The sequence below is a fragment of the Puma concolor genome, chromosome C1 (genome assembly GCF_028749965.1).
Source record: "Puma concolor isolate L17-30 chromosome C1, mPumCon1.1.hap2, whole genome shotgun sequence".
In the NCBI taxonomy this organism is placed as follows: Eukaryota; Metazoa; Chordata; class Mammalia; order Carnivora; family Felidae; genus Puma; species Puma concolor.
In genome coordinates, this window is record NC_141674.1 from 25,579,765 (window position 1) to 25,602,994 (window position 23,230).

The following is a 23,230-nucleotide window of genomic DNA, read 5'->3' on the forward strand; positions in this document are numbered from 1 at the left end:
GGGTTCCCCTTTCTCCACATCCTCGCCAACACCTGTTGAACAACACCTGTGTTGTTAATTTTAGCCATTCTGACTGGCGTGAGGTGATATCTCATTGTAGTTTTGATTTCTGTTTCCCTTATGATAAGTGATGTTGAGGATCTTTTCATGTGTCTCTTGGCCACCTGTATGTCTTCTTTGGAAAGATGTCTGTTCATGTCTTCTGCCCATTTTGAAACTGGATTATTTGTTTTTTAGGTGTTGAGTTTTCCAAGTTGTTTATACGTTTTTGGATCCAACAATTACACTACTAGGTATTTACCCAAAGGATACAAAAATATTAATTCAAAGGGATACATGCACCCTGATGTTTATGGCAGCATTATCAACAATAGCCAAATTATGGAAAGAGCCCCAATGTCCATTGACTGATGAACAGATAAAGAAGATGTGGTGTATATATACGATGGCATATTGCCCAACCATAAAAAGAATGGAATCTTGCCACTTGGAACTATGTGGATGGAGCTAAAGGGTATTATGTTAAGCGAAAGAAGTCAGAGAAAGATAAATACCATATTTCACTCATATGTGGAATTTAAGAAAAAAGACAAACATAGGGAGCAAACTGAGAGGCAAACCAAGAAACAGACTCTTAGCTATAGAGAACCAACCCATGGTTACCAGAGGAGAGGTAGGTGGGGGGTGGGGGACATGGGTTAAATAGGTGCTGAGGATTAAGGAAGGCACTTGTCGTGATGAGCACCATGAGATGTAAGGAATTGTTGAATCTCTAAATTCTACACCTTAAACTAATATTATACTGTATATTAACTAATTGGAATTTAAATAAAAATTTGAGAAAAAGGAAAAAAACCAGGAATGATTAAAGCGTATGACCTTTTTAAAGTATGAGCATCTCCTACTGAACATCAATAATCTATTCTTGGAAATCAGACGTTCCATGTAAAGATGCTAAGTAGGTGCCTAACTTCCAGAAAAAAAATCAGTAACAAGAAATCCTCACTTAAACACAGCCTGAGTGTTTAATATATTGTGGTTACTAGTTTGATTGGGGTAGATTTCCCATTATGTTAAAAAGAATTACACATTTCTGCTCAATGCAGAAAGCTGGTGGAATACTGAAAAACAAAAAAATGAAAATTCCCCAAGTCCCACCACCACCAGGCATAACCACCGTTAGCCTTTTGGTGCATGACCTTCGGTCTTTTACAGACAACCCCTCCTCCTCCCAGAGCACACACTACATCTACCATGTTATTGTTAAAGAACTCAAGGGCAGGGAGGACATTTGGACTCCTCTGTTTCACTTTGTCCTTACTTCCCTTGCTCCTTGGGGGTGAAGCCCTGATACAGCTTAATCAGATTCCAGTATAGGTTAACATGTTAACTGGTGGGGAGGGCTCATTGCTTTACGACAAGTGGTAGCCAGCTCAGCAACAGCCATTGTGGGTCACTGCATATTGTACCCTCTTATGGATTCTTTCTGGACATACTCTTTTCCATTCTATTGGGTGTGCTGGGCTGGCCTTTCATATGAAGCTTTTAAAGCCAAGTTAGTATATGAAGAGACATGTAGGCAGAGAGAGAAAATCCCAAGCAGGTGCCATGCTGTGAGCGCGGAGCCTGATGTGGGGCTCTATCCCATGAACTGTGAGATCATGACCTAAGCTGAAATCAAGAGTTGATGCTCAACCGACTGAGCCACACAGGTGCCCTGGATTGTTTCTAATTTATCAGTTTTAAGTCACAGTTCAAGGAATATCTTTATATACGTATCTTTACACAATTCCTGGAAATAGGATTGGTGGGTCCTAGATCATTATTAATTAGAAATCTTGGCTGTAAGTAACACAAATCAACTCAGGGTAAGAATACGTGAAAAACAAAAAGCCTCTCAGAGAGGAGAGAATGCGAATGTGGATCTGTATACAGGCTTCATAAAGGTGGAGGACAAGGAACTGGGGTCCACCAGGAACCCAGGAAACCTTCCCCACATGTCTTGGTCACTTTCTTTCCACAAATCAGAACTTTCTATTTCTCAGTCTACAAGGACAGGAGAAGACAGGCAATCCAGGCCACTTGGATTTATATCGTCCCTCTTCTGCAGATGAATCTAGAATCTCTTTGGTTCAACTTCAAGTTCCCGAGAGAGGACACCTGATTCCCTCTGCTGGAGTCAGGTCAGGGCCCACCTATTGTTCAAGCCACTGTGGCTGGGGTTGGCGGTGGACACGGAGTGGGGTAGAATATACAAACATAGTTGACAATTGCCCATGTGAGAGAGGCAGCTAAGGAGATCATTACGGGCTCTGCAGACAACCAAAAATGTTTGACTGTGGTTGATCACACTGTGTATAGCTTTTTGATATGCATTTTCACACTGCCCACCACCAAGGGAGCATCTTCCTGCAATCTTCCCATCAGGATTATCATTTTAAACATTATTACAGGTTATTCTCTAATATTAAGAGCCTACTTTTTCCATTTAATGCTTTTTGCTTTGAAGGCTACTCTTTGATTGCTATTGTTGTTTGTATTTGCCAAATACATCACTACCCATCCTTTTATGTTCAAACTGTCACTGTACCTTAGTAGTGTTCCCGGATGGAAAATATAGCTAAATTTTATTTAACCTAATCTAAGAGTCTTTGCGTTTTTCATAGGGAATTGGGCTTTGATAAATTTGTATTTGCCATAGTAACTGAACGATTTTATTTTATTGTTTAATTCTGCACTGTCTGTATCTTTGTTCCTATAGTTTCCATTGCTTTCCACCTTTTGTATATGAGCTATGTTTTGCTTACTTTTTTTCTTTCAGTGATTTAAAAGTGCTATAACCTATTTTCAACTTCTTAGTGACTAAAATATATACTCAGAACCCTGATTTTTCTAATTATCAAAGTTAGGAATTGAATAATATCTACTGATTCTACCCCCATGAGAGAAAAGGATATTTCCTTTCTCCTATACCTCTTCTAACTACTTGGGTATTTGTTAATATGAAATGATTTCTTAAAAATTTTAAAGAATTATTTGTATTCTGTTTGGAATCTATGTTTTCAATTATTATTGCTTAAATCTGTGGTTAGCTAGTTAGTGCTTCCATTTTAATCTTTCATACAACTTCTCTGAATTGAGTTATTGGTTCATTCCTCAGTGGATGGCTACATCCTTGAGGAACAATTCAAATTGAGATGTGGGGGACAATGATTTTAATTGGATGTCTGCAGATGACTGTCTCTTGCCTTCACATGTGACGTTCCCAAGTGTCTTCTTCCTTAAACATCTATAAAAATGCCTCTTTTATTTTCTGGAATTGAATGCCAAGAATAATTAGGCACAGGATTGTTGATTTTGGCTCCTTGTAGTTAACTTTCTCAGCCTGGATTCTGGTAGATTTCTTCTACCCTTCAGCCCTGAGATTTGAAAAACTTGCCAGGCTGGTTTTGATTTTTCCTGGTATGTAGTGAGCTCTTTTGTTCTATACGCACAGTTTTTCCCTCATCTCAGAAGAGTTTTATTTTATTATTTCTATTCCATCTGGCTCTTTTTGTCATAGATACTTTTTAATCAGTATGTTCTTTGTTTACTGGATCTATTTGCCATTGTCTCCTCTATAATTTTCAAATATTTGCTCACTTTCTTCTTTGTGTTGGGCTTTTATTCCACATCTCTGAACTGTTTTTCTGCACTGTTGATTCTGCTCTTTGTTGATTCTTATGCCAATTTAATTGTGCTGCTACATTTGTCTTTAAAATTTTTTTTTATTATCTAGCTCCCCTTGCAAATAAAAATTTTAATTTGAAACTATCACAAAGGTATAAGAAAAGTTGGCAGCATCGTACAAAAAACATTTTTCATGAACCAGAAGAAAATGACCGACATTATGCTCCATAACCACAGAATATTTTAGTGTGCTTTTCCAACAAACAAGCACATTACCCTGAAAAACCACATACAAGCACTAAAAGCAGGAAATTACCTCTGATATGGTACTTCCAACTAGTCACCATGTCCACTAGTGTTTTACCACTTGCCCTAGTAAAATCCTTAATAGCAAAATGATCCAGTTCAGAATCATACACTGTATTTCGTTGTCATGTCCTTTTAGTCTGGAAGAGTCCCAAAGTCTTTCCTTGACCTTCATGGCTTTTACACTTTTGAAGATTCTATGGCAGTTAATTGCTAGTCTGTAATACTATTTTACATTACCCTCACTTTACGTTTGACACATTCCTCATAGCTGGATTCAAGTTGTGCATCTTTATGGGACTATCACAGAGGGGATGCTGGGTTCTTCTCTTTGTACCCAGTCTGGTGGGGTATGATTTCAGTTTGTCCTGTTATTCATGATGCTCACCTGGATCACTTAATTAAGGTGCTGTCCTCCAGGCTTCTCCACTCTAAAGCTGTTCTTTTTTCCCTTTGTGATTATCGTGTGAGGAGATAGTTTGAAGGTATGGAAATATTCTGTTCCTCATAATATTTAATTAACTGTTTAACTAACTTATACCTGTTTGGATATACATGGTGTCCTGGTTTATTCAATCAGCTACAGTTTGTTACCAATATTAATTCCTTGGATGCTCAAATTATCCCCATTATGGTCACTGGGAGCCCCTTCAAGCCCGTGTCTATGTCCCTCTGTCACGTCTGCATCATTCCTTGAGTAGTTCCTTGCTTTCTGCCATAAAATGTTCCAGGCTCATCTTGTACTTTCTCTGCCTCAGTCCTGGAGTCAGCATTTCTTTAAGGTGTTTTGGTCCATTCAAGTGAAAATGCTATTGGAAACCAGTAACTGGAGCTAGATGTGTTCATTGCTATTGAGGAGTCATTACTTCAAAGCCCTTTTAGTGGAAAGAGTTAAGGGATGTATGTACGTGTACACACCCACATTCACACCCTCATTTCCTTCTATATCTGTATGTACATATTGAAAACCATAGCTCACACTGATACCTCCAATTCCAACCCAATTCCCTGGGTATATTCCAGTTTTTGTTCTTTCCATATTTCTAACCCTCTTCTCTTTCAGTGAGACACCTGTTGTCCTTGATATATTCACTTATTTGATCAGTCACCTGTAGGGAACTGAGTTCCCATCTCTCCTGCCACAGCCCCCTTACATGAATACCCTACTCACTGCATCCCCCACCCCAGACTCTGATGGGTCCTCAGTGTGGATACCCTCCTCATTCTGCTGGGGCTCCTACCTCACATGGATGTTCCTTCCATTTGCTCAGAGCCTGGACACCCCATGCCAGCCCTGTGCCTGGGCAGCGTGGACTCCCTCTCCCCTCTGACACCCCAGCCTGGCTCACGCCCTGAAGGCATGGATGTCACTTTGCTTCGTCCCATTTAACAGCTTTAGGACTGAATTGTTCAGGAAGGGAAGACATTTAGCTCCCCTTTTATTTATCTTATTTGGAGTCCATATTGTCTAGACTTCTATGCTTTCCAAAATTTACTTCTATTTCCTAAACTATATGTTTTCAAGGGCATTTTTCTCTGCAGTTCAAATCCTATTTTCTCATTAAAAAATACCGCAGAATCTTGTTCATAGGTCTCTTTAAAGTACTTGTCTTTTATACTTATTAGTCCTTATATGGGAAGGAATTTATTTAGAGCTAATATTTGCCTACAGAAAGGCAGACATTCTTTCCCCCACACCAGTCCTGCTCCCCAATCTCCATGTCTACCTCCCTCTTTTTCTTTAGTTCTTGTCTCAGATATCGCCTCTCAACAGGTTTTCCACAATTGTTCTACATGAAGCAGAGTTCCCCACCTTTCATTTGCTATCTTATTTGTTTCCTTCATAGCAACTTATTACAAATTGCAAAGATTTTATTTGTCTGCTTATTGGTTTGTTATCTCTGTCTCCTTGGAGGAAGAAAGCTCTATGGGGAGCAGGCATTTCACAGAGCAGGAAGCATGAATAGTCAATGAAGATATGAAAGGATGCTCACCTCATCATTAACATAAGAGTGAAATGCTATTTCATGAATCCACCAGATTGGCAAAAATTTTAAAATCTGATAAAACCCAGTGTTTGCAAGATGGAGCCAGGAATAAAGTCAAGCTTTCCTGATTTCCAGTTCAAATATATGTAATGCTCTGCAAACTGTAATATGGAGGATTATTCTATAGATGGACATAAGCCCACAGAGAACTTTCTATAAGTTTTTCTCTGCTATATCCACTATAACAAAAATGAGGAAGTATCCGGGTCCGCAACTTGGGGCTCTCAGAAGAAAACTGGCTGCCAATAAGGACAAACCTACCCTGAATTGTTCATGCTCCTCCTGCTTGAATTCTCCATGACTTCACTTGTGCACAGCACTTCCTGTGAGGTCAACAGAAGCCCTGGATTCCAGCGGAGTGGGACAGCCCTCTAGAGGGTGCCAAGGGACAAGCTGGGGCACAAGTAAGTGGAAAACCCAGCCAGTGAGTGGATGTGAACCAGCTGGGTGAGAAGCCTCATCCTGCTGCCTCTAAGCTTGGATTTGGCACCAAGGGTCAGCATCATGTGCCTCTCTGCCCTAGAGTGTGTGTGAAGGAGGAAAACTTACAAGTATGGAGCCCCGTGCTGGGAGATTTCACATAGGTGAATACATGGAAGTCTTATAACTCCAAGGACACTGAGGCTGAGAAGCTATGTAACTCATTCAGAATCACACAATTGTGAATAGTGGAGCCAGGGGTCAAGTGCAGCCCTGATTCAAGAGCGTAGTGCCCCTCTTTCACACCAGGCTTCCATACTGACCAGAGAAGGCTATGGCGAAGATCCCACCCATAGCCGCATCACGGTGGAACTTGAGCAGGACCTGGTTGGATGAACTGTGCACTGTTTTCTTGGCCAAGCTTCGGCTGAAGACTCCAAGCTGTGGAGCTGTCTGCTGAGGCCCATCCCTGCACATAGGAAAGAAGGTGCTGGCATGTCATGAGTTACCACGGCTGCCTGCTCCACCCGGTTCCATCTGTGGCCCTCAAAGAGACCTGGAGTGGGAGGCTGTGACTCTTCTTGTGCTTGACACTGTCTTTCTCCAATGTCCTGTAGACCTCCCTCTAATCTCTCCCAACTCAGTCTGCTGACAAAGCTGATAGAGCCAGCAAGGCTCACACTGACTCCTCATTCACCTGATTCTTCACCAGCCCAGCCTCCATAATGGGCTTGGGGGCAACAGTCTCACCCAAGAAGCCACTGGAGCCACTGGGCAGGGATGCAGGTCTTATCACAGGTTCTCTGAGACTGAACAGCAGTAGGATGGGGCTGAGGAAGAGCTGCAGGAAGCTCATGTTACTATCCATGCCAGCCCCACTTCCTTGTTCCCAAGCAGAGATATCCCCAGTTGTCCTTCTAGGCAAAGGATTCCTTCCCTGGAAATGTATCTAGTCCCTCCTATCTGTTCTTAGCCATAGCCTGGAAAGGAAACTGGAAATTAATCCAGGGCAGTCTGATTATAGTTATCCAGCCCTGGGAATTTGGGCAAGAGAATCCCACGATCCCCTGCTGATTCCTAGAATGGCAGTAACTCCCAAACAAAAGAATTTTTAAATTATATATTTGTCCAAAGATCCGGTGGTTTGGAAAGGACTGTCTAGGAGACTACACTTATTGATTAATAATTCATTTTCCCATTTTAATATTCATTCAAGATATTCTAACTCTCAGTGTGGAATCGTCAATTTGGTAACCAGTAAGCCACATGTGGCTGTTTACATTTAATTAAAATTAAATAAAGTTTAAAAGTCAGTTCCTCAGTCACTCTAGTCACATTCAAGTACTCAGTGGTCACCTGTAGCTGGTGGCTATGGTACTGGACAGCACAGATACAGAATGTTTCCATTACTGCTGAATGTTGTGTTGGACAATACTGGCTCAGCAGGAGATGATCAGTGGGACTTCACAGAATTCTACCCCCAAACTGTCGCTAGTCTGGGTAGCTTATGTTAGGTAAATGTAGGATTTTGGTTTGGACTCTGGAAAAACTGAGAAAAGTTTGTGTAGCTATGACCATTCCTATTCATACACCCACCCACTTGTCCTCTGACCCCGAGGTGGGACTCCAGGTTGGAAATCACTGCCCTGCCATTCCTCTCCCTTCCAGGAGTCACAAAAGGTAATTTGAAGCTGAGCCCTCATTAACTACGTTTATTTGAAAGCCAGGAGGTGGACGACCACTTAAAACCATGCAGCTCTTGGTTTTCTAAACAAAGAAATGAGTAACCCCAGTTTAGAGCCCAATTAAAACCCCTTTCTAATTGGCTGTCGACATGGCAGCTGGCCCTACCAGACAGTGATGAAGTCTCCAGAGGGTTCTGTCTGCAGCAGGCTGAGGTTGAGGCGGACGCCATGACCAATGGGCACGGTGATCAGCCAGACACAGTCCTGGGAGCTGGAGTATGGACTGGGGAAGCCCGGGGAGTACACAGTGCCATTGGAAGAGGTGATGTTCCCACCACAGGGGACTGCCAGGGAAGGGACACAAACACAGATGAGTGGGAGATCACCCCCCACCTGAAAATTCAGATGACTTCCTTACAAAGTGTAGGCACCCAGCACAAATTATCCTGCTCAGGGAGGTCAGGAGTCATGGGGAGAGGTGATGGGGCTGCAGATGACCATGTGTGGTTTTCCCTATTGGTCCTAGCACACCACTCCTCATCTGGCCCCTGACCTTCAGAGCACATGCCTCTGGGGGCCAGCCTCAGCCCCTGGCCTCTCTCTTCTTCTTATGGATGAGACCAGCCCAGAAGGAAGGACCCACTGGAGCTCTCCCTTCTCCCTTCCTAGGAATGGAGAGGAGGAAAGAATTCAGAGTCAGGGCTGTAGTTCTTTTGCTGGGATGAACTAGGAAATTATGGGAGTATTCCTCTCTCTCTCTTTATTTGCTTCAAGATTCTTAGAGTGGTACATTTGGTCTTGACCAAGAGATGTGGATTCTTGTAGTGAAGACCAAAGTTGGGTTCAAATCATGGCTAAACCATTTATTGGCTGGATGGCCCTAGACATTAGTCTAGACTCTTTCGTCACCTGTGAAATGGGAATAAGGGTATCCCCATGTAGCACTGTGGTGGTGGTTCCATAAACTGAGGCAAGTAAAATATCCAGCTTGGTACTCAGATCACAGAGAAGGCATTTGCTGCATAGATATGATCTTCTATCCCTATTTTTCTGTCCCTTGAAAGTAACACCCAATTTTAGGTTCACTCTGATGTAGGCTTTGGGTAAGGGGATGAAGAGGCCATGAAGTCTCCATAATGTTCTGATTCAGTCACCAGGGAGGAGAAAAAAGGGCAAAAAACCAAACATACATACAAACACCCCCTGGTCCAGACTAATGAGTACATGTGGCTGGCATGAGGCAACAAGCAGACATCTGGATGGGGGCAGACCAAAGCGAAGAGAAAGAATCCCAATGCCTCTAGGCAGAAGATACGGTTCCTGTGAATGCACATGCATCCTGAAAGGGGTATGCATGGACACACCCCCTTTCCTACACATACTGGACATCCACTCAGTGTCAGTGTCAGGCGCAGCCTGGGGAAATGAAGGGGAGCAAGGATACTGTGGCACCTGGTTTTGCTCTGTAGCACTCACAGCCCACTGGGATACAGCTAAGTAGATTGGTGTTTACAGCATAGGGTGGAACACGCTGTCAACACGGAATGCCACGGGAACAACTGGAGGACCCCTCCTCTGGTCTTGTGAGGGTGGGCAAGGATTCTTGGTATTATTTCCATTTAGACTCAGACCTGAGGGATGACAAGGCTAAGTAGACAAGGCAAGAGAGGAGAGTGATGTTCTATGAGGGAGGGACAGCATGTACTAAGAACCAGAGGCAAGAGAACAGGGTACACTGGGATGACTGCAAGTATTTCAGCTTCAGACATAAAATCTGCGAGCATGGAGAATCCTGGGGGGTATGCAGGGACCAGGCCCTGAGGGACATGGTGCGCTACCTAAAAGAGTTTGGAATTTACCCAAGAGAGATGAGGATGCCTTGCTGGCTTCTGAGCAGGGGAGTGTCTGGAGTATGTTGATGGTTTTGAAAATGCACACTGGCTACACTCGGAAAAATGGATTGAGGAGGGCAAGACTGAAGGCTGGGAGACCAGTGAGGAGCCTCATCAAAGTGGTGGCCTGGATTAAGGCAGAGGCAGTAGATAGAGAGAAGTGGATGCATTTGAAAGGTAATCAGGATGTAGAATTATCAAGACTTGGTGAATAAGTCAGATGGGGGAGAGGGAGGGGCCCAAATAAGGTCCAAGTAACCAGGTGACTAAAGGTGCCCTTCACTAGATGGATTTCCATTGAATGACAGAAAAACGATGCCTTTAATTTCTAATATATTAGGATTTAGGTGCCTCTGGATAAGTGAAGCTCTTTAAAAAGTTTTTGGATATACAAGTGTAGATCTCAGGAAAGAGATAAAGATTACAGAGTCTTCCCTTCTGATGGGTTGGGTTTCCCAAGGGTTGAGTAGGTATTCCCTTGGCTGTGGCCCACATTTCCTCCAGGTCCTCCCAAGGTTGGCCCAGAGGTCTGTGCCTAGGACTCTTTGCCCAGACAGGCTGGGTTCTTTCCATATGAAAACAGGATGGACAAGTTTTTCCTGGACTCCCCAGCATGGGTGCTTCCATGGGGCATGGGAGTACTCTGATCAGTCTCCTTAGGAGGAGTCACTATGGATGAGGAGGGACATACCTTCACACCTGGGTAGGGGGTGGTCCCAATTCCGGTTGGTGCCATGTTGACATGTGAGGACGGGGTGGCCCATCAGTTGATATCCTGGCAGGCACTCGAAGGTCACTGATTGTCCAACATTGTAGCCAGCTCCCCTCACAATGCCATTGGCAAACGGCTCTGGGTCTGGGCACTCTTGAAGTTCATAGGCTGGAAAAGATCAGGAGAGAAGGTTACTTTATTCTCTTTGGACATTTTCCCCTCAACCAGAATATAGGAGCAGCAGAAAGTAAGCATAATGGTGAAGCACCAAGACTTGGACTCCGATGGACCTTTGTCATTTACTAGTTGTTGGCTTTGGGTAAGACGTTTAATTTTTCTCTGCCTCTGTTTTCCTATTTAGAAAATAGTTATTGTGAGGATTAAGTGGGATATTATATGCATAGCTCTGTGTACAGTATGGCACATAGTAAGAGCTAAATAAATGTTATCTGTTATTACTGTCTCCATGGGAGAAAAAGGTTTAGGGAAGACAATGCTAGGTTGAACCCTTATTCATTGAGTACCTGCTTGGGGCCAGGGTTCTTTCATGTGGATCATCTCATTTAATCCTGACAACCATGTTCTAGATCACAAACAAAGGAAGCAGTCAGGGGAGGACTTGAGTGGGGTCTTTCTGACTCTGAGAAACTAGAACCTTTCAAGATGGAGGGAACTTGGCAGGAGTAAGTCAATCTTGTGACTAGAAGAAAAGCTTGTCAGAGGGAATTGTTAGATAAAAAGGAATATGTGTGACTGTAATACAAAAAAGTCCCTCCAAAGAGCAAGAAAGCGACTTCCTTGAGAATAGGTGAGTCCAACTCAAAAGGAGATACCTTGATGGAAGTACTGGAGGCCTGTCCCAACAGGGAGGGGTTGCAGAGGGGTTTACTGAGCATGTGCACAGAGCATAGACTCTGATTAATTGGATCCACAGGAAAAAGAACAGCTGTTGTGTCCGGAATCAGGCCCACCCTACACAGGAAACTGGCAGTGGGGTAGACAGAGCTTTCCACAGTGGAAATTCTCATTGGGAGTTGAGATCAAATGAATGCTCCATGGAAGTGGCTGAATTCATTACATGTAATAACAACATAAATAACAATGATCACGAAGCTGACATTTTCAGAGCCCTCCTTCTGGGATGGTGACTATGTTGTGTATTTCCAGTCAACATCTTCCTGAGGGAGGCCTCGGTGGGAGGAACCGGGCAGGTTTCACTGGGAAATCATTGAGGTAATTGCCTGTGTCAAAAAATGGAGCGGCTGTGGTGGGAGGGGGTGGCTGGTCAGCCAAAGAAGACACGTGGCCCTGGCAGTAGCAAGGGGTACTGGGCAATTTGGCAAATGAAGGTTAGTAGAAGCAGGGAGCCTGTTGCCCAGTGAGGTGACCGAATGAATGGACTGGGTCTCTATAGAAAAGCCTCAGTGGGAACTTGTGGACCCAGCAATGGTGAGGAGCCAGAAAAGAGTGGCTTCACATCAGAAGCTAGGAGCAGCCAGAGGGAGAGTCTCTTATAGGAACTTTCTCACGTGGAAGGAGCTGGGCTTTTCAGAAAGAGAGACACTTGGACTGCTTTCAAAAATCTCAGAGCCTGTTCTAGCAGAAGAAGCTTCAAAGAGAGAGGTTGGGCCTATAGGCAGAAATGAACCCAAAGAGTGATTAGCTCTCTTAAAGAAGCACTCCTCAGGGAGAGCAGCTGGGTTTGCCCCACAGGGAGACACTATGGTGGGAACAGATACAGTTTTTAAAACAACTTTTTAAAGTTTATTTATTTTGAGAGACAGGGAGGGAGCGCACATGGGAGGGGCAGAGAAAGAGGGAGACACAGAATCCGAAGCAGGCTCCAGGCTCTGAGCTGTCGGCACAGAGCCCGACACGGGGTTGGGGGGGGGGGGGGAGGGAGGGGCTTGAACTCCTGAGCCATGAGATCATGACCTGAGCCGAAGTCGGACACTTAGCTGACTGAGCCACCCAGGTGCCCCAAGAAGTTTTAATGAAATAAGCTTAGCTTGTCACACTGAGAGACCCAGTATGAGTGGCTTATGCTGTTAGTAAAAATTTTATGGGAATACTACCTGAGAGGAGAAAGGAAAACTCTAGCCTAGGAAGTTCAGAGTATCTAACAGAAGGAATTTTGAGAAAGAGTAAGGAGTTGGATTTCTTCAAAGAAAGTCGTGGGACCACAAAGACCGGGGCCTGCTTGACAGAATGCCTCTCAGTGGGGACAGATGGCTCTTTTAGAAACAGGTCTTTTCATAAAGGAAAAACCTGGGGTGAGTGGTCAGAGACTGTGTACAAGGTACAGCTCCATGGGGCTAAGGAGGGCATAGGTGGAGAATGTGGGCCCTATTTGGGCCTGTCATAAATTAGGAGGCCTTGGTGGGAAGACCTGGGTCTCTGGCACTAGAGACAACCCAGTCTGAGTGGTTGGGGCCATCACAAATGAGAAGCCTAAAGAAAGTCGAAGTCAAATCTGAAGGGAAGCAGCTGCTCTGACCCTAACAGTGGGCCTTGTTAAGTCTAGTCATAAGAGGAGGCATCGTTAGGTCTGTGGGGCTTAGGCAGGCACTGAGGGAGTAGCTGGGCCTGTGACCTGAGGGAAGCCTCAAGAGGAACATCCACCAAGTCATGAAGGTAAAATGGGAGGAGGTAGGCCCACCATCTTTGGGCCTCTCACACAGTTGGAGCCACTCCTGGTGGAGGTGTTGGGCCTCTGAATGCATACTTAGAACCCCCCTGCCCTATGCCTTGCTTCCCCCCAACAAGGGGAAATCCTCAGTGGACTGGGCTTCTGAACACACGAAGCTCCAGTGTGAGTGATGCGTACACCACAAGAGGGCTGCTGGCCACGTGTTGGCCTGTGTCTCAGAAGCTCAGGTGGGAGTGAGAGGGACTGAGATTGAGACCAGGGCTCTGTGGAAGTAGTAGGTCTCTTCTACGGGGAGATGTCAATGAAGTCGGAGGGACTCAGGGGCCCAACTTTTATAGGGGCAAGTGGGCTTATCACATGGGGAACTCAGTGAGTGTCTGGTGCCATCATGTGGACCCAGTGGGCAGGGCTATGTCTGTCACAGGGGTGAAGGCACAACGTGTGTGGCAGGCCCCAGGGGAGCCGTCCCTGTCACAATGGTAGTGTCATCAATACTTGCATTTATCCAACAGGAGAAGCCTCAGGAAGAGCACTTGGGCCTGTCAGAGGTGTTATGGGTTGAATTGTGCCCCCTGCCCAAATTCCTATGTTGAAGTCCTAACCTCTAACACCTCAGAACGTGACCTTATTTGGAGAGAGGGTCTTTGCCTATCTTTACCCAAATTAAAATGAGGTCATTAGGGTGGGCTCTAGTCCAATATAGCTGATGTCCTTATACAACAGGGAAATTTGGAGACATACAGGGATGTGAAGCCAGAGATGGGGGTGATATTTTTACAAGCCAAGGAATTCCAGATTGCCAGCAAACCACCAGAGGCGAGGACAGAGGCCTGGAACAGATTCGCCCTCACAGCCCTCAGAAGAAATCAATCCTGCAGACACCTTGATCTCTGGACTTGTCAGTCTCCAGAGCTGTGAGGGAATAAGTGTCTGTTGTTGAAGTCCCCCACTCCTACCTCCCAGTCTGTGGTACTTTGTTACAGCAGCCCTGGCAAACGAAGACACAGGGGAAACCTGAGAGAGACACGCGTGTGTCCCAGAGGGTAGCGCTGATCATGTGACAGAATGTGGCCGTCTGATGTGTCATGACCCATTTGACAGCTCATGCCCCCACTGAAGCCGTGTGCCCTTGACAGGTACATGTGCTCTTGGTTAGGGCCAGCCTCTGTGATGAGCTCACACACAGCTTCCTGGGGTGGGGCAGCTTTCCTCCTACCAAGGAGGCCAGCACTCTCTGGGTGAGAAACACAGCATCTCCCTGCCACTTCATGGGTGTGAGAAGCCCAGCTCCTCCTCCCGAGGTGTCCCAGGTGGTGGCAAGCCCAGCCACACTCCCTGGCGTTCCTTCTAAGGAGGCAGTGCCTGTGTAACCGGCCCAACTGTGCCCACCTTGTAGAATACCCCTTTCCCTAAATGACAAGCCTGAATCCATGGTCAGTATTCATCTCTGACAAGGGATGAAAAAGTCTAATATCAGAGTGTTATGTATATAGACCATTCTATATATTTATATAGGAAACACAACCAAAGAACTCATGAAACATTACATATTTTCACAGGTACATATAACATATGTTATATGTTTCCATGTCAACACATGGAAAAAGATCCAGAAAGATCATATTAAAACAACAGTGATTACTTCTGGGGAATGGGCCTGGAGTTGGAGGCTGTAGACAAGGAAGGCTTGGCCTTACCCATAAGGCTTTAATTTCCTCCTTCCTTCCTTTCATCCTTCCTCCCTCCCTTTCTTTTTAACAAGGTGAGTGTGTTTGTGAACTGCTTATATAATTAAAAAATCAACTTTAAAAAAGAAAACTGCAAAACAGCACTTATAGTATGATACAATTTTGGATATAATATAATGATATAGTTACATCAATATATGTACAGAAAAAAATGGGGCTTTCGTTGGTATCTCTGCATGGTGGGGTTGGAGATGTGATTATGGGAGAATTTTGTCCTTCAGTGATGTACTCACAAAAACATCTGTAACATTTTAATTTTTTTATAAGCATGTATAAGATTGGAACAAAGTCCAAAATTATGAAAAAAAAGTCAAAAGAATCTGGAAAAAGAGGTTAGAACAAATGGTTCATCCAGTCGCACTAGGGCAGCACCTGAGGGACAAGTTGGGCCCATCTAGGGCTGCTGTGTATAGCTACACAGATTGAGCACAGTCTGCACAGCCACAGGTAAGGGCCCCTCATTCAGGAAAGCCTGGGTTGGAGAGGAGGGGGCTTGTTCCGGGAAAAGCATACCAGGAGGGGTGGGGCCTATAACAGGATTTCACCTCGGCAAGGTAGAGCCCCAGTGAGCATGGTCAGGAAACCCTCAGTAGGAGTCAACGGGCTTGTCTCATTGTGAAGCCTCAGTGGGCGCTCCAGGGTTGTTACCAGAATCCTCTGTCATGTGATAGGAGCTTTGCTGAGGCAATTGGGCTTGACACACAGGAGAGGACCCAGAGGGACTAAGTAAGCCTACCAAGGCTGAGGGGAAGTGGCTGGCTGGACGTTCAGGGATGCCTGATGGGAAAGCTCAGGGAAAATTGTCAGCCATTGGGCCTGTAGCCCTGGAAGAGGCTTGCCAAAGGAGATTAGATATCTTCATGGGGCCACAGAGACATGCCACCAAAAGGAAGCCTTCATAGATAGGCCTGCCCCCCCACCCCTCAGCCCTTCTTGTGTTCTTTTTTTCCCCTACGTGGAAGGCTGGGAAGATGGTGGCTATGGGTAAGAGAAGGGGTTGGACAGGAGCAAACGGACACTCCCTGTCTTTACCTTGATACTCCAGCTTGAATCCTGGCCGGTTCTGGGAGTGGTCACTGTGGAAATACACAGTGGTCTCGTGGGACGTGGAGAGCAGGGAGCCTGGAAGCTCGCTTCCACTGAATCTGCCCATCATGCGGCTGGTCTCGTAGGGGCCATTCCGGATTTCTATGAAGTCGTGGTTGGGCTCAGTGGAGAAGTTCAGGAACTGGATGTGAGCTCCTGGGAGCAAGACAGAGGCAGACAGTGTCCAAAGCAATAGAGTCCTGCTTCAAACATGCGGCCTCATGGAAGCTTGTCCTGCCAGACCTCATGCGTCCCTACTACCGGCTTCCCACCCAACCAAGATTCCCAGAACACAACTCTGGGAGTTACTGTCCATTCCAGTCTTTTGTCTTGAGGCAGGATTCAACTTAAAAATATATTATTCACTCAGAATAAAGGGCACTGGTCATTCCAGAGCTCTATCCCTAGTCCATTTTATTGAAAACAAAGCTCAGGGCTAATATTTGACTTGTGGTTCATAAGCCTACTATTAGTATAAAGATAGCTTTGCTAAAATAAACTTTTTACTTAAAAATACCACCACTTAAAAATAACTATATCCAATCAAAAGACATGAACTCCATCATACTGGTATCTTCTCGAACACTTAGGATAATTCAGAAATTAGAAGAATACATTATCAGTGAAGTTTATACCCAGGGATCTTACTGGATTAATCAAGATCTCCTAACCACTTGACAGGTTGAATGGATCTAATTAAGCGCTTGACTTACATATTAATATACTCTGCAGAATGGAGGTGGGAAGATTGACATTTGTTTACTGGTGAGATTTCTCAAAATTAGATTACCATTAAAAATGATATTGAAGACATATATTTACTAAGCAAATAGGAAAATGTCCACTATGTTAATTGTGAAAATCGGACTGCAAAGTAGCACGCATTATGTAATTCTAATTTTGGTATTAAAAAACTGGAAGAATGTTCACTGATTCACTAATAATATTTACTGAGCATCTGCCATACATCAGGGCTGCACTAGGCACTGCACAGGGATAAACAAGAACTACCAGGTCCTTGTCTTCACAGCGGTTACATTCTAATGGCGAGGAATAAGTTGTCAGCGATTATCTCTGCATGGTGGGGTTACAGATGGATTCTAATCCTTAAAATGTTCTTTTCTGTACTTTCTAAGTTTTGTAGAATGGACACACATACGTGATTTTTTTTTTTTGCGTCTAATTATTTAAATAGAATAAAGACTTGACTTATAACATTGAGGACCCTTCATGTCTCCTGCTCTCTCCCATTCTTTCTTCCCTTAATAGAAGGCCACTCTCATGAATTGGAAAGATATCTTTCAGTTCATGTTTTTAGATTCTTAAATATATGTCTGATTTATTTGTCTTGAACATTTACATAAGTGTTGTTATGCTGTACATATAGTTTTGTAAACTTTTTTTGCTCAATATTGTGTTTTTCAAGGTCTATCCTTGTTGATATATAAAGTTCATTGGTTTTAACTACATATTAATTAATTCCACTTTATGAATTATCCAACTACATTATTCACTGCTCTAATAATGCACATGCAGATTGTTTTCAAAATATGGAGTTTGACAATGATCACTTTTGGACATGTCGTCTGCAGCCCATCCATCATCCCAACACTGTGGGCAGCATGTCCATTGAAGGGGCTCTTCAAGGATTCCAGGATTTCTGAATTGAATGGGCTTGGAAAGAACTGGGCATGACCACTGCCATCTAGTGGTAGAAGCTTGTAAATTCAGAGGCTCTTTACACAATGAAACCAGGTGCCATATTAGGGTGGGCGCTGGAGTCCAACCTTCACTTGAAAGCAAGGTCTTCTGTGATTGGATCCTGCAGGGGGCTTATAAGCAGAGGCCGAATAAGCACCCAGGCCTTTGAGATAGAGAGCTCTGGTGGCTGAACATCAGGACTTACAGAGAACAATGACGTACCTCTCATTTAAACTTCCATTTTCCTTTGGATGCGGCACTCCCTCCATCCTTCTATCATCTGAGATTCTCGTGGCCCATGTCTGGATGCAGAGCTATAAGGTCTCCTAGCTCCTCTTCCCCCATTGTCTAAAATCTGGAGTTTCCCAAGGCTGCTTAAGTCCTCACCGTTTTGTACCCTGATCACCCGTCCCCAGGTTCCTCCAGAAGATGGTTCTAAATACAAGACTCCATCCTCTGAAGGTTCACCAACCTCTTTCCTCCTCTGAGAACAGATTTGAAGTAGGTCAACTGGATCCCTTTCTCCTGAAAGCCCCTTCTCCATCATAAGACCTACTCTAGGCTGAATAGTAAAGGACGCAAAGAGGTGGCCTTGATTCCTGAGGTCACAGAGTGGGAGAGCGCAGGCCGAAGCAGGAGCAATCCCCTCAGGACATTTTGTCCCCTAGGAGCAGGGCAGTGACTCAGGCAAGATGATCCATTAGTTCCACGTCAACACAAATCATTTACCTCTCCAACAGAGATGTTGGGGTTAAATTATATTCCCAGTCAGGAATGAATCATCAGCAATTAAATTTTGTACCCAGACCGATGTCCTCCACACCCCGTCAACCCCCGTGCCTGGCATACTCCATCTCCACACACACACAAAATCTCCCAATCTTTAAGACCAGCCAGAATGTGCGTATAAAGAATGCAAACTCTATATCATATTGACCTTGGCTGTATAATTTAATTAGGATGAGAAATGGGATATTGAAGTTAAAAGCACAACTTGAGGTCCAGTCTCTGTAAAAGATTTTTTTCTTTTTCAACCATCCCTGAGTAATTTCTCATTCCACAGTCCTGAATTTCAGCTTACTACTCAAATAATAATGATAATGGCCATCCCTAAGATTATTTTCTCTATGTTTTATGTGCCCAAAGTGTTCATTTCTACCATTCTTAACTGATGTTCACAATCGTACGAGAGGTCAAACAGATGAGGAAATAGAGAGGCAGAGTGCTATACTGTCTTGGCCAAGGTTATGCTGAACGGTTGCAGGGAATGGTTACTTTACGCACTGGGGCCTGGGCATGGAGACTTACCAAAGCCCACAGGCAGCGCTATTTTCCAAGAGCAGTCCATGTTGCTGGGGTAGTTGCCTGGGAAGCCGGGGCTCAGGATCACCCCTTCCATCTCTTCCACTGCCCCCCCACACTGTGCTGTGACAATGAGACCAGATAGAAGGTTAGGACAGCATGGAGGAGAATATGGGGCCATGTCAGTGTTTGGATGTTCCCTTAGAGCAGCAGCTTTTTTAACCATTCCCAAGTCATAAATGCCTTTGAGAATCCAAAGGAATCTACAGGTTATCTCTTTACACAGCTGCAGACTTGGGCAAAACTGAGAACATGTGTAAGTGCAGAAAGGGTGGCTCAGCATCCCGGCACCGCCCAATGGTCCACAAACCCAAATTATGACTTTTGACCTTGAGCATGCCCTTCGCAGGTCAGTTCCCTTAGTAAGGTCATGCAGCAAAAGCGGTCTGCTCCAAGAGCAGTGTGACCATTTCTTACACTATGCCTCAAATCTCCCTCTATCATTGTCCAATCAACTCTCCCAAGACTGAAGAGAAAGGAGGAAGGAAGGGGACTAGCATGCACTGAGTCCCCACTCTGTGCCAGGCACCATGCCAAACTCTTTACAAATATACATTCCATGGGGTTGGGTGGCCCTACTAGGTGCCCACCCTCAGACTCTGCCCTCTGCCCTCAACCAAAGTGATTGTGATTAGCATTCCATGGGGAACCAATCATGAGGGGCTGGGGCACCTGACACTCTAAACAAGGCGACTTCACCTGCAGATGCAGGGCTGGAGCATAAATACAGCCTGGTCAGTTGACAACCATTCTCTTCTTTCACATCTTTCAGGAAACAGTCATGCAGCTTCAAGCGACTAGCTTGTTATGGGAGCCAGAGAAAGAGGTGGAGGGGAGGGATCTGCAGTGTCTAAGCAAAGGCATTTTGGGGAGAGGGTGACAAACAGGCCTGAATGCAACAGTGTCCGGGTTCAGAGTTGGGGGGCTCTGGCGCTGACTGCCTGGCTCACAATCCCAATGCTTTCACTTCCTGTGTGACTCTGGGCACGTTCTAAACCCTTTCAAACCCCAGTTTCCCTCATCTGTAAAATGGAGCCAATTACAGCACCTATGTCACAGGATTGTCATTAAGTTACAACAGAAAGGACTTTGTGTCACTTGGAACAGTGGCTGGTGCACACAGTAAACTGGCGACAGCTACTCTATGGCCTGTAGCTGCTGTTACCATGAGTGGTTTCCTTGGCAAGAACTTTGTAATATGTAATGGGGAGAAGTGCCTCTCCTGGGCCAGTCACATTTCTGACTGCTGAGCAGGTGACCAAACCCTGCACCCTGGTGATATCACAGAGGGGAAATGCCATTATGCCCAAATGATGCTCTCTCCACTCACTTTGCTTCTTATCCCAAGGTCAGCCTTGATTTGCACTTTACATTGGCTGGGCATCAGAGAAAAGTAGGTTTCCATTCCTAATGGTGCCAGTCACTTTCTAATCCTAAAAGCCTTAGTTTTCTTTCTTTTTTTTCTTAGTTTTCTTATTTGCAAAATGAGGGCAATGATACCTCCTCTGAAGAGCTGCTGTGAGGAAACCCGTAGCACAGTGACGTGCCTGTAATAGATGCTCAATAAATGTCACGTTCCCTCTCCCTCACCCTGACTAGAAGCTTCAGAGACCTTGTCTCTTCTTGTATCCATGGATCTCTTCATCATTGCTTAGCACAGGGTAAGAAACCCAACCAAGCTAAGTTCTTGTTTCACATGTAACCCTCCACATTTTTTATTAGTGGATTTTATCTGTCTGTCCCATGAAAAGTCATAGGGGAAGGGCTCAATTGCCCAGGGGTTCCATTCAGGCTTTGGTCAATTATCTGGAATCCGAATGGTCATCATCGTGTTTTCAAATGGGCAAGTCTCCTGTGATTTTTCCATTGGGTGGGTGAAGGTTTGCAGAAGTCATGACCCCCTTGAAGAGCTGCCCATCAGCCGAAAACTACTGTCTTTGCACAGACTCAGAATACCAATCTGTCTTTTGATTTGAACTTGATCCCAACGATATGTCACTGAGCTCAAATCCCTGGTAGAAAATTGGTATGAATGAACGGAAAAGGTCGGGGCTCTCTTACCAATACAGAGTGGCGGAGGGTAGTTCCAGCGGCGCACGGTTCCAGGCATGCAGGAGATGTGGGCGTGGCCCTGGAGGAATCAGGAACAGGGATGGGCTGATTGCCCCCGTGGGCACAATTGTATGTACAACCCAGAAGAGGGGGTTTGTTCAGGGGCCTTGCGTTGAGGAACAAGATACACAAAGATACACAAACCCTCCGTGGGGTGGGATGAGGCAGAGGGTGAGAGACTTTGGGGAAGGATGCTTATTAACAGCCATTACTAAAGAATTCTCATTACTAAAGGTTCCTTGTGAGACTCCTTTAATTACTAGATTCCCTCATGGCCTTCAAAGGAAGATTAAATTTTCCTGAAGTCTAATCAAACCAAAACTTTGCAGGAACACATTCTGAGGCTGGCTTGCGCTAAATCGCCAAAGTCAGCAAAGCTCATCTTTTGCATGAACAGCTCCGGGAAAGGACAATGGTCCCTGGGGACCTCAGGGTCTTTCCCCTGTTCTTTGGTGACTGCAGCTAGGCTGGCATGAGGCTGGTCCAACACATCTCAGGGGATACCCGTTTCCTGACCCGGGTGTTGAGGGGAGGTACCTGGAGGGCATATCCCGGCTCACACTGGAAAGAGACCACATCGTTCACCAAGTAGCGCTCGCCGGTCTTCACCCCATTACTGGGCACAGTGGGTTCTGGACAGCTGCTCAGGCCCACAGCTAGACGAGACAGAGGCAAACCGAAAGGAGAATGGACAAGCCCGGCAGGTCAGTGCACAGGTAGGCAGAGGGTAGGCAGGGAGGAGAAAGGGCTCTAATTTGTGCTTTCTCTGCTCTTAGCCTCTAGGCCGGTGCTAACCCTCAGAGCGCACAGAGAAAGTCAGAATATTTATATGGCTCAGAGGCTGGACAGAGGCTCCTTGGGGCAGGCAGGCGTCCCGTGGGCCATGTGGCTGCCCCCTGGGATCAGCAGAAGTACTTTGGAGCAGGAGAGCTCGGGAGATGCCCACCTGGCTCCAAGCCCCCAGACCTCTTCCCCAGGCTCCTCCCTCACTTCTCTCAGACCCCCAACTTCCCTCCATTTTCCTTGCTCTATGAAGACAATTCCTGTGGGCTATGAAACTGGGAGAGGGGAAAGAAAGGCAAGGAGGGAGGAGAGCAGTTATGAGAGAGAGAGATCCGTCAGTGTCGCTCCGGGGGCTCAGACAGTCCTGCTCTCTAGGACAGACTTCCTGGAAAAAAGTTTGCCAGCAGATGAGACCCTCGGCTGCCTTGTTTCTGCTGTTGTATTTTTAAGATGAGGCCAGCTCCTTTCTGGGAGGAGTACTGGGGTCTCCTCCTGCTTGGCCCTCACAGTCAGCTCCGGCCCTGTCTCACTGCCAGATCCCTCACGACCTCCCTCTCCTTCCGTGCCCTAGGCCATCCTGCACTCACAGGCAACTGGCGTTTCTTAGGCTCTCTCCTTGAATCATGGACTTCCTTATTCAGCAATTTAAAATGGGTCCCCATTGAGTGTTATATGAAATCTCACCCTCTCATGGGACATTCTAGGACTGTCATGATTTTGGCTCCATCCCTTTCCAAGATCACCTCTAAGGGCTCTCAAACTCTCCTTCACTCTCCTTTCTCGAGTTTTCAACTTCATCTGCACTCATTCGGTCCTGATAATATACCCAGCACTGTACACAGCGCTTTGCTAGGACACCCATCCTAATCTTCCTCGTTGTGGTCCTCCTCCCCGCTGCCCACCCACCACCATCACTGGGGCAGCACTTGCTGAGACTTCCCACAAGCAGAACTGGGGCCAGTGTGTCACACACATCATCTCATCCCTTGAAGGAGTCTTTACATCCCTTTTCACGGGTGAGGATACAGGCCAAGAGGCCCAGAGATGTGCCCTTAG

The 23,230-nt window shown here is 45.4% G+C and overlaps 1 protein-coding gene across 7 annotated transcripts in view; it reads right to left on the bottom strand.

The window, feature by feature from the left end:
• CSMD2 (CUB and Sushi multiple domains 2) overlaps positions 1–23,230 on the bottom strand; it is a 602,428-nt gene that overhangs the window by 89,002 nt on the left and 490,196 nt on the right. For all 7 annotated transcript variants that reach the window (XM_086716392.1, XM_086716389.1, XM_086716388.1 and 4 more), the window contains 7 exons: positions 21,929–22,047; positions 21,341–21,410; positions 19,226–19,342; positions 16,163–16,372; positions 10,712–10,900; positions 8,295–8,472; positions 6,767–6,912 (listed from right to left, as the gene is read on the bottom strand). In XM_086716392.1, coding sequence (XP_086572518.1) covers positions 6,767–6,912; positions 8,295–8,472; positions 10,712–10,900; positions 16,163–16,372; positions 19,226–19,342; positions 21,341–21,410; positions 21,929–22,047 — 1,029 coding nt within the window. The remainder of the gene's footprint in view (positions 1–6,766; positions 6,913–8,294; positions 8,473–10,711; positions 10,901–16,162; positions 16,373–19,225; positions 19,343–21,340; positions 21,411–21,928; positions 22,048–23,230) is intronic.